Below are 16,714 nucleotides of genomic sequence, written 5' to 3' on the forward strand. Positions count from 1 at the left end.
GGTGGGGGGGGGCTAGGATGACAGCATTGCTCTTAAAGAATTCTGCTGGCAATCTGTAAGGATCGGGGATCTTCCCTGACTTCTGTCTACCTATGGCTGCCACTATTTCTGAAAGTGTAACGTCCTCTTCCAGCATCTGTCAGTCTTCCAGTGTGAATGTGAGGGTTGTTACTGTTGCCAGATATTTTATAATCTGTAGCTCCCCTGACAATGATTGAGCCTGGTAAAAGACTGTAAAATACCTAGCAAAAGTGGTGGCTTTTGCTTGTGTGGAGGTGACATCCCTTATGCTATGGACCCATCTGGCCTCTTTCACCCAGCCATGTGAGTAGTCTCCTGGCTTTATTGCCTGCATCATAGAGACAATGTTGCGTGGCAAGAATTTTGGGTCTCGCCTCTGCGTGTGCTAATTCTTGGTACTCCTGAGTGAGTATTGCTATCTGGCGTATACTGATCGGGTCCGTGGTCGCTCCAAGTCTCCCCTGCAGCTCTAGTAATTTTCTCTCCAGTTCCTCTAGGTCCTGCGTTTAATTTCTTCTTTTGTACGCTATTGTATTTTGTGCCCTGTCTTGTAGGACTGTTTTGTAGGCCTCCCATATTGTATAGCAGGCGGCACCGTATTTATGTTTTCTGTAAAATATAACTCAGTGTCTACCCGGAGTTGGTGTATCACTGACTGATCTCTGAGCTCCCAGGCTTTCAGCCTCCATCCTGTCCCGGGTATATTTGGAGAGGCCCCCACCTTCAGCCACAGTAGCGAATGCTCTGACAGACCTCTAGGTATTCTACTTTCGTTATGTTGCTCACCTCCCCAGCTGGGGCCAGAATATAGTCCAGTCTAGAGAAGATCTTATGGGCCCTTGAAGTATGAAAGAGTATTGTTGCTCAGATGGGTGCCTGAGCGCCATATATTCGTCAGGCCTAGAGTACTTAAAAACCCCGCCAGTGGTGTCTCTCCCCCCCCCCCCCCCCCCCAATATCTATCGTTCAAGTCTCCTCCAATTATGTGTATGGGGGAGGCAGATTCTAATATTATTTTAGTGACCTTGTCAAGTGTCTGTCTTTGCAGTCGCGGTGGGGCGCATATGCTTATGAGGGTGGTAGCTCTCTGACCCCACATTCCCTTCACTGCCACATATCCACCCAAATTTTCCTATGCGGAAGGAGGGGGACTTTCGTATTAGTATAGCCACTCCTCTGGAGTCTGATGTATAACCTGCATGTGCTGGTACCTTATAAGTTACCCTGGCAAGGAAACTGCAATGTGAACCTTGTGGATGAGTCTCCTGCAAGAGGATCAGATCTGGCTTTAATCTTTTGAAGTATGTAGCTACCAGCCCCCTCTTGATTTTTATTGCCGAGCCCATTTACGTTCCATGACACTAGTGAAAAGCCCCCTCGTCTTGCATGTCCTCTCCTTTCATCTGTGTGAAGGTATTACATGTGCGCCCTCATATATGGCTTTGTTTAAGTATATCTCCACTCCAACCTCAGCTGTAGCTGTTCCTTTGCATGTAGTAATGCGGCATTCAGTCACTGTATCCTCAAGCTTGTAATTCTTGTACTGTCTCCCTAATGTCATGTCCCCTGTGTGGAAAAATAGCTCCCCCAACTAGATTCTCCACCGACAACCCCCCCCCCCCCACCCACCACCTCTCTCCCCCGTGGGCTTCTGCATGTGTATCCTTTTAATAACATAATGGCAACTACTCTGCAGGAGTATCTGAGAGGTCTGCAGCCTTCCCCCACCCAACAAAGACAAAAAACTAAATGGCAAAAAAATTCTAAAGCTCAATGTAGGTGAAGGCGGTTGTCAGTGGCACACTGTCCCTGTTCTCTCCTTATGCAGTCAGTTCTTAATCGGCGAGCTTGCCTTACCCATTTGTGGAGTGGCCAGGTCTGGTGCCCCCTCGTTGCGTGCATTCCCTAAATTACAAGTTAGCGGTGTCCTCTGTCGCCAGATCTCCCAAAGAGGGAGGCCCAGTGTTGAGCTCAAAGTTTGAGACGCCCATCACCAGCGGGTGAGGCCCATCTGAGTCCGTCTCAAGCCCTCCACCGGACTCTATGATCTCCAGTGCTTCTCTAATCTCAGTCCTTTTGTGTATTTTTAGAGGTTGAATGAGTCCCCCAACGCTGGTTCAGAAAGCATGCAATTACTGTTCTAGGGGGCCCCCGGATGGTGGTGAGCAAGTCAATTATAAAGCATGAGCAGAAGTTGTCTCTCTAAAGTGTTTGCTTTAACCAATTTGTGAGGAACCATTGTATGTGTTCCCCCACCCCCCCCCACCCCCCCACCCACCACCACCACTGTGAACCCAACAAAACGGAGATTGTTTTGCCTGGCTCTGTTTTTGGCATCTTCGAGCCGCCAGACTATGTCCTTGTTGATGTTACTGCTATCCGTGACCTGTTTGTGCAGGGTATGAACTGTCTTCCAATTTGGATAAACTGGGCTTGCCTGTTGATTCTCTGTCTGCTACATTGCAGAGGTCTTGATGGAGGAGGAAAACCTCTGACCGGAACTCGCCCATCTTTCCTTGTGGATCTCAATGACGATTGAGTGGCCTGTAAGAGGACTGAATTATGGAGGGCCTCCAGTTCTGTACTCCTCACAGCAGTAGTTGGTGCCAGCCTCGCATATCAATGGAGTTTACCCTGGCAAGAGGCTCTGGGCTCCTTATCCTTTGTCATCGCTCACCCTCTCTTGACTCCCAGCATCAACGCTGGGTGATCGGCTAGTGAACAAGTGGGACCCATGGGGGACTCCACCACTTTCACTCGGCTCCCCTCCTCCATACCGATCCCTCGCCGAGATATCACCTTAGTCGGGTGACCGCCAGTGCGGGTGCCCTGCTCCTGGCATGGATAGGTCAGAGCACTTCCAGTTGGGGTATGGTGACCAAGACGGTGGAGCTGGTGGTGTCTCCCCGGGCCTCTCTTTTCACAGCCGTCGCCCACACCTCCCCACCACCAGTGAGTGTTCAACAGCTGGTAGGCTCAGCACCAGTCTCTTGCATGTGGCAGTTACTCGAGGGAGGGAGTGAAGATCAATCCAGGGCCGTCTTCAAGATCAGTATCCTTAATTGCTGAGCGCCTGGCCCCATGGGCCACCAACATGGGAGGAGGGGCAATTAGTTTATCCAAAGCCTCATAGCTCTTCAGGGCCCCCGCGTCTCTACCCTCTGTCTGGTCTCACAGCAGTGCGTCTCACCTTCGCGGGGGTGGGTGAAGAGTGGAGTGGAGGGCCACCTCACTGATCTCGCTGCCTGTGATCCAGCCGTATAGACCCAAGGCCCCACCTTGTTGATCTCTTTTGTCCCTACTCCCCCCAACAACGACAGCCTCCCCTCGCTTTTTTTTTATTTCTCTAGGCTCAGGGTCTTGGTAGATCTCCTCACCTCTGGCTCAGTGGAAACTGCCTCAGGGTCTGCCCAGCGGTAGTGCATTGCCTCCTTTAATAAAGGGGGAGGTGGGCAGGGGGCCTCCCACGCCCCAGATTGTGTCAGTGCCAGCGCCCCTCAGGGCCCAGACATGCACTGGGCCCACGCCGCTGCCCAGATCCTCACGTCGGTTGGGGATTACTCACCAGGCCTTCCCTGTCCGCACTGCTGCGCCCTCGCTCACCCCAGCCGCAGGCCACGGCGGGACCTCTCACTGGCCCAAGAGGCAATGGGGCAGAAAGGCCGGGCGACTCCGCACTGTATAGTAGCTGAAGGGCTGGCTGCTGCTCCTGACGGCAGCCGATGCAGCTCGATCGCAGTGTACCTGGCTGAGCGGGAGCAGTTACGCCACTCTTCGGATCTCACAATGTCAGCTTCCAGGCTTGTGGCTTCAGAGGGTCATCGCATATGTTTTGTGGTGCTTCCAATTACATTTTTGGGGGAATGTGCAGGATTTTGAAGGATGAAGTTAGGGCTTTGTTGCGAAGCTCGTTAATGAGCATCTGCCCTTGGCGACGCCTTACTTCCTACGCCCCCGAAAATGTAGGAGAAATTGAAAAATCTAAAAGTTTTTTGTAACTGAAGTCAATTGTGGGTTTCTTCATGGAAACACCTACTGACAGAGTGGCTTCCGCAAATGCAAAGTATTGTATCCCACTGCTGCCACCAATGTAGGACTAATAGATTTTCAGGGGGCACCTCTAAGGTGCCCCCTGGTTGCAAGTTATAATAAATCCAAAACTGGAATTAGTATGGATTTAATAAGACAAGGTGTTTGATACCAAACACTTTAGGTTTCAGTGAAGCCATTATGTAGCTGGGTAACTTGTAGTGACCTTTTGAGAGAACATACCTTAAGATGACATCCCTGTTCACTCGTAATATTTAGTAATAGAACTAGGCATCACAAGGTCATATCTGCTCATGCAGACATGCCCTCACATAAAGTATAATGGAGCCTGCCTTGGGGCTTCAAGGCCTGCTGTAGGGGTGACTTACATATATTAGAGGCACTGACTTGAGCATGGCACAAAATGAGTGTGGCATGGTGCAGACCATGAGTGAAAACACATGGCACAGTCTGCAACGGCAGGCTGCATGCAATATATAGGAGGGCCCTTAGGGTGGCAAAATACATGTTGAAGCCCTGAGGGGCCCTCTTTAGTGCCCAGGCCTTAGGTACGAGGGGTACCATTTACTAGGGACTTACAGGGGTGCTTAAGTGTGTGCCAGTTGTACACCATTAGACCTTTTACCTTATGTTAGGGAACAAGCACAGGCACTGGGGAATTGGTTAGCATGAACCCAGTGCACCTTCAGTCAAAAAACTTCAGTACCAGTGGCAAAATTGTGGAGTGACCATGCCGAAGGGGGCACTTTCCTACAGTGGCAAAAACTGAGCAGTGCAGTATCAGTATGGCTGTAAGGTGTGCTACATTAGCACATCTTTGCACAGCATAGATACTGCTGTGATGTTAGCTGCCTTCTCCTAAGATGTCCTGCTGTGGTATGACCTCTGCCTGCCTTTGTTTTACAGCCAAACCCAGTCTACTTCCACCACGTCATGAGCGCACACTGTAGTAAACTAAAATAGTTTCTGTCCCTGCCGTTTGCTGCTTGGTTACTTTGCCTAATTTCACTGGTTTTTATGGCTTGTAGTGTAAATTATATAGTTTTTTAAATGTATTCCTCTTTTGGTCTTGTGTATTTTGTGTCTACTTGTTACTTTTTCAGTAAAATGTATCTGTCTTCAGTCCTGATGTTTAAATCCACCTACTTCTGTCTATTAAATATTTTTGTTCACTGGAATTTTATTTTAGTTTATAAGTGCAGTTCCAAACCCTTTAGTGTAAAAAGCATGTGTATGCATCTATCTCAATATAATTGGGTTTAACACGGTGAGATAGGTACTTAAAGTAGTCTCAATAGTATATACTGTACGCCTAATACATAGCTCAACTCCTTCTGGCCCTTATCCCATTCAGTGAGTGTCAACCACAGTGGAACCTGACAAGTAGATTATAGTGCTCATCCAAACTCTTCATTAAAGTTTCACTGCACTAATTCTTTGTTTGTCACTGCAGCAACGCTTGCTCACCCTGTCTAACGCACAATGAACTGTAACATGCCACAACTGGATAACAAAAAACCTAAATTACTTGCAAAATCCTTAAATATATCTAACTTTTCATAGGAAACTTACAATAAAAATTGAATTGAAACATTTTTTTGCATACATTCTTTGTAAAATTGCAGTATTTGTATTTCAACTTTTCCCCTGAAATTAAACAAAAAGGGCAGTAATTGCCTTTCATTACATTTTTTGCTGCCTTATAATTATCTAGTCTTTCGAGTGACTTGTCTGCATTAAAGCTTTTAATCATTGGTTCTCCCAGAACTATTGACCCAAGCACACTTTTAATCTCCTGCCCACTGCTTCGACCTTGCTCTGAATAAAATTACTGATCCTTATTTGATTTTATTCTCCATGCATGCTTCTCCTGTCCATCTTTTCTCATTCCTTTTGCCTCTCTTCCAGCTGAGAAGCGTGTTGCACTGCTGAACATGCTGACACGTCTGAAATCTGCAGAATCTCCCGGCTCTGCCTCGCCCCAATCTATACAAGGACTAGAGCCATGCCGCGGCTCTGTTACCATTTCTGATATCCGTTTGCCCCTGAAAATGGACTACTTGTGCTCAGTGATGAACCGGGCAGGTATGTTCCTGGAGGTGTAGTAGTAGTCGTGACTGAGTGGGCGAGTGTATTTAAATGAGGACATATGTAACCAGTTGATAAACTGGGGGGGTTTAAACCTCTTTATCACTGAACTGCTCTTAGAGTAGGTGTGTTTGTCTCAAGTCTATGGTTTATTCATGAATCTCTTTATTTTTTTTAATATTGGGGGGGGCACTGTTTAGCTTTATATCTCTTACGCATGTATGCCACTACTGCCTTAAAGTATTTTTGTTGACTATAGAAGGCAAATTTATTATTTTTTACGTGACCGGCAGTAATGTCCTTATGCAGGAGAGGTTTTAGTGCGATCTGTGCTCATGATGATGATCACTATACTAATTGTCTCATCAGTGGTATTAGAGTTTGAACACTAACAATTGCATTCTTCTGACAGTGATTAGTGCTTTTATAAGGGGCTCCTAGTTTCTCTCTGGGTATAGGTATTTATAGTGAAAGGCGTTTATTTCAGAGTTTTCAGTGGTGCAGACCGGACCCATTGTGTGGAGAAGCACTTTACATAGAGCAAGTAATGGGTGCAGAGAAAATCAAAAGCATTTCAAAATAGCGTGTAAGAACAAATGGTTTATAATGGTGCATTTGGTCTGTATCTAATACACTGTTTTTCACAATACAGATAGACAATTGTGACTTAGGGATCAAATGCAGGAGGGAGAGTTAGACATAAGAGTCTCATGAGTTGAGAGAAACCCAGACCGTATGGATGTGTCTTTCATTCAGTTTGGGAGTGCCCTTAAGATGGCCTTTCTATACTGTTGTTGTCCAAGGGAGAGAGGGTAAAACAGTAGGTTTTTCAGTTTCCGATTGAATAAACCATAATAAGTCATTGTCCTCATGTGGTGGGATTGAGTTCCCTATCTTGTTGCCTTTGATCGAAAAGGACTGATTCATTGCTTTTTGATTTAATCAACAAGGGATTGCTCATAACGTTTTGCCACATGGTCTGTTGTGTGGCTTACAGAAAGAAAACCTGACAACTGTAAAAGTTTTCCTTTGTTCTTTTGGAAACAGGGGTTTACTCATATCTGCGCTCTATGCTAGAACCAATGATAGTTTTCCCGCCTGGGTTGGTTGGAAGAAGTTGTTGGCATTTCTCACCTCATTAGTGGTTTTCTCTTTTGGATTTACCATCCTGGAAATGAGATTGGGCGGCTGGATTGTGGCAGTATTGAAGCTTTGTCTTTGGTGCTTAATACCACACATGTATGGTTCATTGGCTGCCATGTCTGTGGTTGTTTTGGATCTTTGATGGTTTTCCTTAAACTGTCTGCTCCACTTGTGCTTTATGACCTCATGGGCATTTCACAGTGCATCCATGTTTGGAACTGGTTGCTAGTGGTTTGCCTCAGGATTTGACTTTGTGATCATTCATAGCTTCGAAGACCCTGTTAGTGGGGTTTGGTTGCTCTGGATCTGTCCACAACTCCTGAGCTACTCTAGAATGATCTTGGCTATTATTTTCTTTATTGACCTGACCATAGAGACTGTGCTGGTTCTTAAACTCTTCCTTTTCCTTTTTTCCAGGAAAACCTAGTCACTACTTCCTATTACTGATTCGTTTTGGATCTCATTACATAGTGGCCACCCCACTTGCCAGCGTACAAGATGCACTTTGTGGAGATGCGATTGTGTTCCCTACTTCAGTAACACTGTAAGTTGTTTGTCCAGTTGAACATGCTTTGGATCCACTTTATTTGCATAACAAATGATGACAACTAAAAAATTGCTGAACTGGCTTCTAGCATCAGCTTTTATTTCCCATGCCTCAGATTGCCCCCCCCCCCCTTTTCTCTAAGTAGGAAGTAAAATGTCGTACCTTACTACCATCTAAAGCATCTTAGTTTGTAGACACGGGGGGGTATGAGGGTCTGCAACGCCTTGCTAGTTCATCCATGACTGCTTAGAAAATTAAATAATAACAGATTTTTATAATCTATATAAATGAAGAATCAGCATGTAAAAGTAAAACATTTTAAAATGGTCTGTAAATGTGAAGGAATTTGAAATTGGAGTCTAAAAATTGTTGTCTTCAAACTGATCCGTGGGATTTCTTTATATTTGTTTGTGAATTAAATTAAAATATTCCATCATTTATATATTTGTTTGATAAATGGTTATATGTGAATTTTTGTGTATTGTTTGCGTTTCTAATCCTCCGTGTTCATTAGCCAGGGATGCAGGTTTTCAGTAACGGCTTAGTGCTGGTCCCCGGATTCAAGTAATTATTTAAATGGGGGTCCTCAGAAGTCAAAAGGTTAAGAACCACTGATCTAAAGCTTCAAGCTGTAGTGGTTTTGGAGAATTGTATTTGAAGGGCAGTGGTGCCCATTTCTGGTGGCTCTGAAGCACTACTGTAATCTGTAGACTTGTAGTGTCCCCCACAACCCCTGGAAAATGATTCCTGAGCATCTTCAATGAAATACCAAACCTGATGGGAGCCAAGTCCTTGAAGCATCTACTCATATTGGGAGAAGGGATGCATGAGTGCAGGGTGTTATTTCTAAAACTATTCGCAAAAGTTATGATAGACTTCTAAGTAAGGCGAATAACTAGCTGAAGACACCCATCTATTGCTTATACACATGGGAAAGGTGTGGAAAAGAGCCTAAGAAAGTCACCACGTTAGGTGATGCCTTAGCCCTGCATTGTTTGTGGCCAGTAATATGGTTGCGTTTTATTTCTGATAAGCAGTTCTCAGACTGAAGTGCAATGACCATTTCCACAATTGTTAATAGGATGATAATTTAGAGAATTCTGATAAATATTTCTAACCAGCTGAGTATCCCCAGGCGTCCGACTGCATCAGCAAGCTTTTCATAATTCTTCTATGCTGGTAGGGTACTCAGTCTTTTGGATGCGGTGCCTGTGTTTTCTGCACCCTTTTATTCTGATCCAGAGCTGCTGTCTCTGATTTCTTAATGTTGTGTGTTCTCCCAAACTTTCCAAAAATATTAAGTTTTAAGTGTAGTGCTTAGGGATGTTTCTGCCTAAAAGTGAGTCTACAAATCTCGTCTCTGCTACAATGCACAGATGTCTGTTTCAGACCTTCATGTGGTCTGTTTTGTGGTGCATGTGGCCGTAGCCCCACTCAGTTGTGTGACAAATGCGGCCTCATGCCCTCCAAGTCCATATTGGAGCCTAAGGCCAGATTTTATGGCCTACATCCTTGATAAATATATGGCCCTATGCTAGTCAAGGTCTCCCTTGAAGTGTCATTCTGCTTGAAGTCATATGAAGAAATGTAGAGGAAGCACAAGAAGCGAAGTGGGGATGAGGATACCCCTCATCATCGATGTAGATCATCTTGATGTGGAGTCTTCCTCTCAGCTGGAGCTTGAGGACATCACTCTGCCCGAGGGGCTCCCTTTGGCAGCGGCAACTACTCTGGTGCTTGCCATGAGTCCCCAGCTCAGAGCTGACCCAGCTTAAATTCTCGATGCTTTGATGCCATTCTTCAGGTAGGCTGCAGTTTCCTCAGGCATGCTTTCTGGTACCATAGGTTGGTTTTAGGTTCAATTTGGGTTTCCGCAAGCTGGTCGTTGTTAACTCCATCTGATCCCTAGGCTCTCCTTCAGAAAATGCCTCCTGCCAGGATGGGTCCATCCCAGCACTGAGCCTTTTGCCAGTGGCCTTGCAAGCACCGATCCCAGCACTGAGCCTTTTGCCAGTGGCCTTTCAAGCACTGATGCCAGCTCAAAGTGTTAACGACTTCCTGCCACAGTTGCCACCTTCAGTGCCTGGTCCTCCACAGGAGCATTCAAGAACCACAGTGGTCTTCCATCAGTGGGAAGAGATGCCAAGATATTGGCACAGAAAGCCAGGCACACATTGATGCCTCATCTCCAGCCCATACCAAACCAAAGCTATTGGCAGGCTATGGAGGAACTCTTTGATCAGATTCAGACCCCATCCCAATGCCGTACTCAGCCATACATGATAATAGCAGCGAGGCAGCAAATATTCTTCCCCACGGCCCTCAAACACTGCCTACTATCTGGTTCTCCAGAATGCTAGTGGCTGATACACCTCTTGAGCCTGAGATAGAATGCCCTGCTCCTCTGAAAGTCAGTTCCTTTCACGTGGCTGTAAGGAAAGCAGCAGAGGTCTTAGAACTGGTCCTGCCCATAATGGAGACCAGATCAAACTATGAGGTCTTGCAGCCTGCTGCCTCTCTGGCTTTGGAACCGTACTGCTCTTCAATAAATCTTTACTTGAGACCATCTTTACCGCCATCTGTGAAACTGCTAATTCCCATGCTGTACAGTCCCACTCCAGGTGAATCTGTCTTCTGTTCTGCCCACCCCTCACCAGAAAGTTTGATGATGCAAGCTTCTTCTTGTACAAAATATGGCGGTGTTCCCAGTGGTGGGAAGTCCAAAAAAATTGGAGGCTGTAGGCAAGAGTTTTTTTCAGCCAGCAGCTTAGCCCTCAGATTAATTAAAGAAACCTACCTGTTTGCCAGATATACTCATGCCTTATGGAAGATGGGGAAACAAGTCTACTGGACCACATGTAAGACCACTTTGGAGAGGTGAATGTGACTGCTTTGGGGCAGATTCTGCAGTTCTGGCTTAGACACTGGATTCACTGGTCAGGGCGATGAGCTTCTCCATAGCCCTGAGACTGCATGCATAGCTTAGACTGACTTTTTTAGGAGACTTTCAGGTAAGTCTCATGTACATGTCCTTTGATGTCCTTGTCTGATTAGGTACAACCCTCACTCTGCGGTTAAGGCAGGCAGGGCTACTACCTGCTCTGTGTGATGTCAGTTCCCCACCTGTGACTAGAATTAATTTTGTATGTTTTGGGATTTCTCTAATGTATTTGCCTGTCATCAGCTTCGGCCTTCCCAGCTGGTCTAACAGCCGAATCAGCTTTTGCAATAATTGAGGAAGGGGCAAAGGAAAAGGGACCAATAGCTATCCCTCCTCCTACTCTTCTTTGTTAGAGCTACTTTATCTTACCTTTAAAGGTGCATGTTTAGCTGTTTGGGGTGGGTATCCTCCCATTCTACAAGCCTGGAAAGCTATAACTTTGGACTAGTCCACAAATTATAGAATGGGGCTACGCCTTACTCTTGCAAAAGGCTCCTTCCCAGAACACTCCCACCCACTCCTTCCACAATCACCTTCAGATCTTGAAGTAGGAGGTGGTACCCTACTTCAGAAAAGAGAAATGGTTGTGGTTTCCAAGAAAGATGGTGTTTTTTGTCTGGGCCTAGACCATCAGGATTTTTTACTTTTTAAACTTTATCCAGCACACGGAAAAGTTGAAAATGCTGTCTTTGACTAACTATTCTGATGCTGAAAGCAGAATATTGGTTGTTGTTCCTTGACTTGCAGGACATATATTACAGTGTAGTGGTCTTCCAATTGCACAGGTGGTAACTGTGTTTTGTTGTAGTCCAAACAGGAGTACTATGAACTGGGAGTGTATGAATCCTAACATCGAAACCCTGGTTCTTAACTAAGGTGATATCAAGTGTTGCAGCACATCTGAGACGGTCAGAAATGATAGTGTTCTACACTTAGACTACTGACTGCTCAGAGGCATTGTATCACCGATTTTGGGTCACCTACAGGGAACACCATCCCTGCCATTCGATTTGGGGGTTTTCACCAGTGTGTTGCATGGAGCACTCTCATGGCCTTTTGTTGATGGGGCAATCCTGGACACAAAGGGCTCTATTCACAAAGAAAAATATAGAAGTATAGATTTACTGAAGTATATTTGGTACTTCATCGAGCTGTAAATCTACACTTTGTGGCTAACCACCACTTCAGAGTTTAGATTTATACCCAAGTGTTGACTGGCATGCCGCAGCCAGCTGGAGAGGCGCCTACAGCAGGATCTAGATCTAGAAGTATAAAACTATTATTGCCATTTTACATGTAGGTGGAGGTCACCACCACCATGGCAGAGATCACACTAATGCAAAGTACAGACAAAAAATAAAGTTCTTTTTTCTTAAAAACAAAATAGCTCATAAATGTAAAATAATTGAAAATATTGATTGTGAATTTAAAACTCATACGATAAATGTTGTGTAGAACTAATTTACATTTGTAATTATTTACCAAGGTTATTGCACTTTATATTATTCAATAATTGTGTATTTTTTAACTTTAAAAGAATATTTATTTACTTTACATTATTTCTATGGGGTTTTATTTTAAGTCCTGCCTGCATTGATTTCAGTGAGAGTGTGTTCTAGTAGCTGTAAATGGTCAAGTGTGGTGTTTGACTTACTCCAAGATTGGTCTGAAGTATATTTACTACAGTTTTGTTACCCTTTGGGCTGTAGTAACTTTAGAAGTGTAGTTTGTGAATAGAAATGTGCTTACTGATTTGTGGGTGGGTTTTGTTTGTAGTTGAGTGTCTCTTCCAAATCCCCTCCCATTTTGTAGTAAAATTTCCAGCATTTCAAGCCACTCCCTACTGTCCCTCCCAAATGTACTACTAATGCATTGGCTTAGGTGTGCGGTGATCTTTCGAGTAGCTGAGGTCTGTGCTATTAGGTTAGCTAATAGCATTTTGTAGTACATAAGTAATACTACTGTAGTGTTACTTCATGTATAACAAAATGCAGTTTGTGAATTGGGCCCAACATCTTTGAAAGCCTTTCCTTTTCCCCACGCTATGCTTAACGTTATGCTTTATGATTTGGACATTCCGGCCGCAGGATCGAGTTCCAATACTGATGGTTATTTGTCTGATAAGACTGGTGGCTTCTTTCACCCTGCTGGTTACGTACAAAAGCTTGCACCTGAAGACTCCCTTGTAGTGCCTCCATCAGCATTAATTCCAGCACAGGAGTGAGCTGTTGGACACCATTACTATCTCCCAGGTCTCTGCAGTGAACCTGAGCTGAGGGCTGGTAGATGAGCATCTGTCATATTAAATGTGTTTTCCCCCTTCCAGCAGTGACTACAGTGGTGAGAGAAGCATCCACACTAGGGTTAGGTGTGTATCTGGAGGTGCTGGAGTTCAAAGGTCTGGACTATTGAAGAAAAGTGCAGGGTGGGGGGGGGGAGGAATCACTTTCATACCATAAGTATTGAGACTCTGGCTTGGGCATTCTGATGTGGAATCTGGCTAGTCACCACCCATCTGGACGGCTCTATGAACATCAGAGCCAACACTCTGAATCAATGTAATCATCCTGACCACAATTGGAGCCTCCATCTACAGAAAGGCCAAAAGATCTTTGCCCAGTGGGGCACTCACCAGGTGGATCTTTTCGACATTTGTAAGAATACACAAAACCCACAGCTCTGCTCCCTCCATTATCCATTTCAGGATACCTTGTTGGGGGTCTGAGGTGGGTTATCTTGGTGGTGGAATATCCACATCACAGCATGTTTCCTCCCATACCTTGTTTCCTCCGGTTCTGATGAAGATTGCCTAGAGCCAGGCCCAAGTCATTCTGATTGCCCCTAAATGGCCAAAGGAGGGTTTAGTAAGCAGGCTTCAATAGACTCTGTGTTCCCTGCTATGTTGACCTCTCCGGACAGATCTCTTCTTGTAATCGGAAGGCTCGGTTCTGCACTCAAACCTTCATACCTGGAGATTCAGGAGACATCTAAGCTCCTACTTCTTTCTGGTGGTGATCAATGTCATTCTGTTAGCGCGTCTCCACACCACAAAGTCTGTCTACATGGGGAGTTGGAACAGTTTTGTTGCTCTGTTTAAGCTCAAGATACATTTATCCGCTGTACTGTGCACTGCCCTCTCCCTAGAGCAGCAGGGTTGCATAGTGGGCATGGTCAAGGGCTACTGTGCTGCTCTTTCTGCATTTCTTTGCCTCGCTGACCAGCCTTCTTCGTTCAAGTCTGCTTGTCATCAGATTTCTGAAGGGACTGGCGTGTTTCTCCATACACCTTTTTGTTATGCCTCAATGGGGTTTGAATTTGGGCCTCATGTTTTAAAAGCGGCTCGGTTACATTTGTTGACCTTTTAAGACTGGTTTTTTTTTTGTGGCCATTACCTCAGCAATGTCGGTAAGCTGCAGAAACGGTCTCTGCCTGCCTTTTATTTGACTGTTCCCAGACAAACTGGTCCTGAGGATTAAAGCGACTTTCTTGCTTAAGGGGGTGACCACTTTCTACCTGAATCAGTCCATCAATGTTCCCTCGCTCAACCCTCCACCATGTTCCACCAAGGAGGAAGTGGTACTATACCCCCCCTGAACCCTGGTCAGTCAGTTACTATATTAACTGTGCTGCAGAGGCTGGCTCTTAATATAAGTTCAAGACGTATGTAGACACCACAGAGGGCAAGGCAGTAGGTGAATGTAGGAAGCTGGCTATCTATGTAGTGTACCAATGTAGGGGTTCACTATGCAGATACTACCTGGGAACTTTATTGGTTGATAGGGGTTGAAGTAATAACCCTAAATGCTCTCTTTTGTGGTAGTGTGGGGGAGCAGTTTAGGCTTATCAGAGGGTAGTGCTAAGCATTTGTTGAACACAGTCAAATGAGACACACTCAAGAAACTCGAGACCAGTTTAAAAAAAAATACAGCATTTTATATTTTTAGACATCAAAAGTCTTCAGCATTAGGTAATTACTGTTCAAAATAATACTTTGCACAGAGTGTTAAGTTAATCACACAAATGTGCTCTTACGCTGTAATGCTTTTCAGTGGAAGAACATGTACTGCATACAGGTACTTGCAATAGTATCTCGGAGTCCCCTTTAGGTCCTAGGGTGCTAGAGGAGGAAGGTCACAAGAAACAACAGCAGATTGGTTTTCGTGCCCTGGGATGTCTGGTTGCAGAGGTGCTGGACAGGTTAGGTACCTTGCGCACTGCATAAGGGGAGGGAAGGGGGGGGGCACCTAGAAACATGCTGCAGAAGGGGACTTGTGGACAAGTGTGGGAGCTCCCAACAGGGGTCTTAGCTTGTGAGGGTCCTGGGAGTAAGGAGGCTTTGTCGATAGTCATGGACCAGGGTTCTCAGGTGCAGAAGGTGTTGGTCGGCAGGTCCTTTGCATCGAAGGTGCTCAGTGTTTTGTTAGACCTGCAGAAGGGGAAGGAATACAGACAGCTGGGCTGCTCTTGTGGGCAGCCTCTTTGTATCGTTCCTTGGGTGCAGGTCATCTTTTCGCAGCAGTGGTGTCTGGCCCAGACACAAACAAGCCTTGGTGCTTGCAACAACTCTGGTACGCTGGGTATTGGTGCAGGGTGACTCCTGGTGGTCTTGCATCACCGAACTTCATGGGGAGACTGGTCTTTCCTCCTGGAGCATGGTGACCTCCCTCCTGTGTGGTTGCTGTCTCGTTAAGCCCTGTGGTCTGGAGATCGGTGGACTGTACATTGCGGTTGGTGCCTGTGGGTTGCAGGTAATCGATTCCTACACTCATAGAGAGATGCTGGCTGGTTTACGAAGTGCTGGCAGTCCTCAAAGGCTTTTGGGAGATGCACAGCTGCAGGACGATTCGGGTCCAAGCGATTGTCTGGACAGCAGGTAGTCAGGGTTTGGAACCAATGGTCCAGGCTGGTCCTCAGATCTCGTGCTGGTCAGCTTTTCTTTGACCGCATTCAGTCAGACAAATCTGAGTTGCTGGTGTCAGGGGGGCACCTAAATAGTCAATTTGTGGACATTTAGTGGAGTGTAGGCTAGTAGTAGCCAAAGGGTTACTTACCCCTGGGTGACTACACCTCCTATATGACCACTTCCTGTGGGGAGTCGGCATAACCTGTCCCAGAGTGGGCATAACCTGTCCCAGATTGGAGCACATCAGACAGCCTACCTTAGGGGTGTGATTAGCCTGGTAGTGCAACATGCATACTTGCTTAGCTAATTTTCCGCCTGTCCTGGTGCCAAATGGCCCTCGGGGCAGGGGGTGACATCTACCATGTCTGGGAAAGCAAGGCAGTGTATTAAAGGTGGTAGAGACTTTGAAGTCTATGACCTTGGTATGCAGGTTTACTAGCCATCCTGCTGGAAGTGGTGAAAACAGCCTCCACTGGAGCAGACATTGTTTCTGACCCTTGAGAGTGAGGGCTCTCACTTCCAGGGGGGGGTCTGAAACTCATCTGTGGTGACAGGCTGATTGATACCAGTCAGCCAACACACTAGTTGACTAGTAGTTTTTCAGGGGACACCTGTGCATATCATATAAATCCAGTACTGGCATAAGTATGGATTTATTAAGATGAGGCATTTGATACGAAACGCCTTATGTTTCAGTGAAGCCATTATGTAGCTGGGTAACTCGTAATGACCAGTGCATACCTTAAGATGGCTTCCCTGTTCACTTCTAATATCTAGTAATAGAATTAGACATCAGAGTGGCATATTTGCTCATGCAGATATGTCTTGACACAAAATATAACGCACCCTGCCTTGGGGCTTTAAGGCCTACTGTAGGGGTGTCTTGAATGTGTTAGATGCAGTGTCATTTGGCAATGAGTGTTCCATGTCATGTTTTCTTTCATGGTTTGCACCATGACATGCAGCCTGCAGTGGCAGTCTGCATTTAATTTGTATGGGGTCCCTAATAGTGGCATGATAC

At 45.7% G+C, this 16,714-nt stretch overlaps 1 protein-coding gene across 4 annotated transcripts in view; it reads left to right on the forward strand.

The window, feature by feature from the left end:
• LOC138267998 (anillin-like) overlaps window positions 1–16,714 on the forward strand; it is a 152,316-nt gene that overhangs the window by 77,532 nt on the left and 58,070 nt on the right. For all 4 annotated transcript variants that reach the window (XM_069217302.1, XM_069217299.1, XM_069217301.1 and 1 more), the window contains exons 15-16: window positions 5,980–6,156; window positions 7,720–7,846. In XM_069217302.1, coding sequence (XP_069073403.1) covers window positions 5,980–6,156; window positions 7,720–7,846 — 304 coding nt within the window. The remainder of the gene's footprint in view (window positions 1–5,979; window positions 6,157–7,719; window positions 7,847–16,714) is intronic.

This window comes from Pleurodeles waltl, chromosome 12, assembly GCF_031143425.1.
Source record: "Pleurodeles waltl isolate 20211129_DDA chromosome 12, aPleWal1.hap1.20221129, whole genome shotgun sequence".
In the NCBI taxonomy this organism is placed as follows: domain Eukaryota; kingdom Metazoa; phylum Chordata; class Amphibia; order Caudata; family Salamandridae; genus Pleurodeles; species Pleurodeles waltl.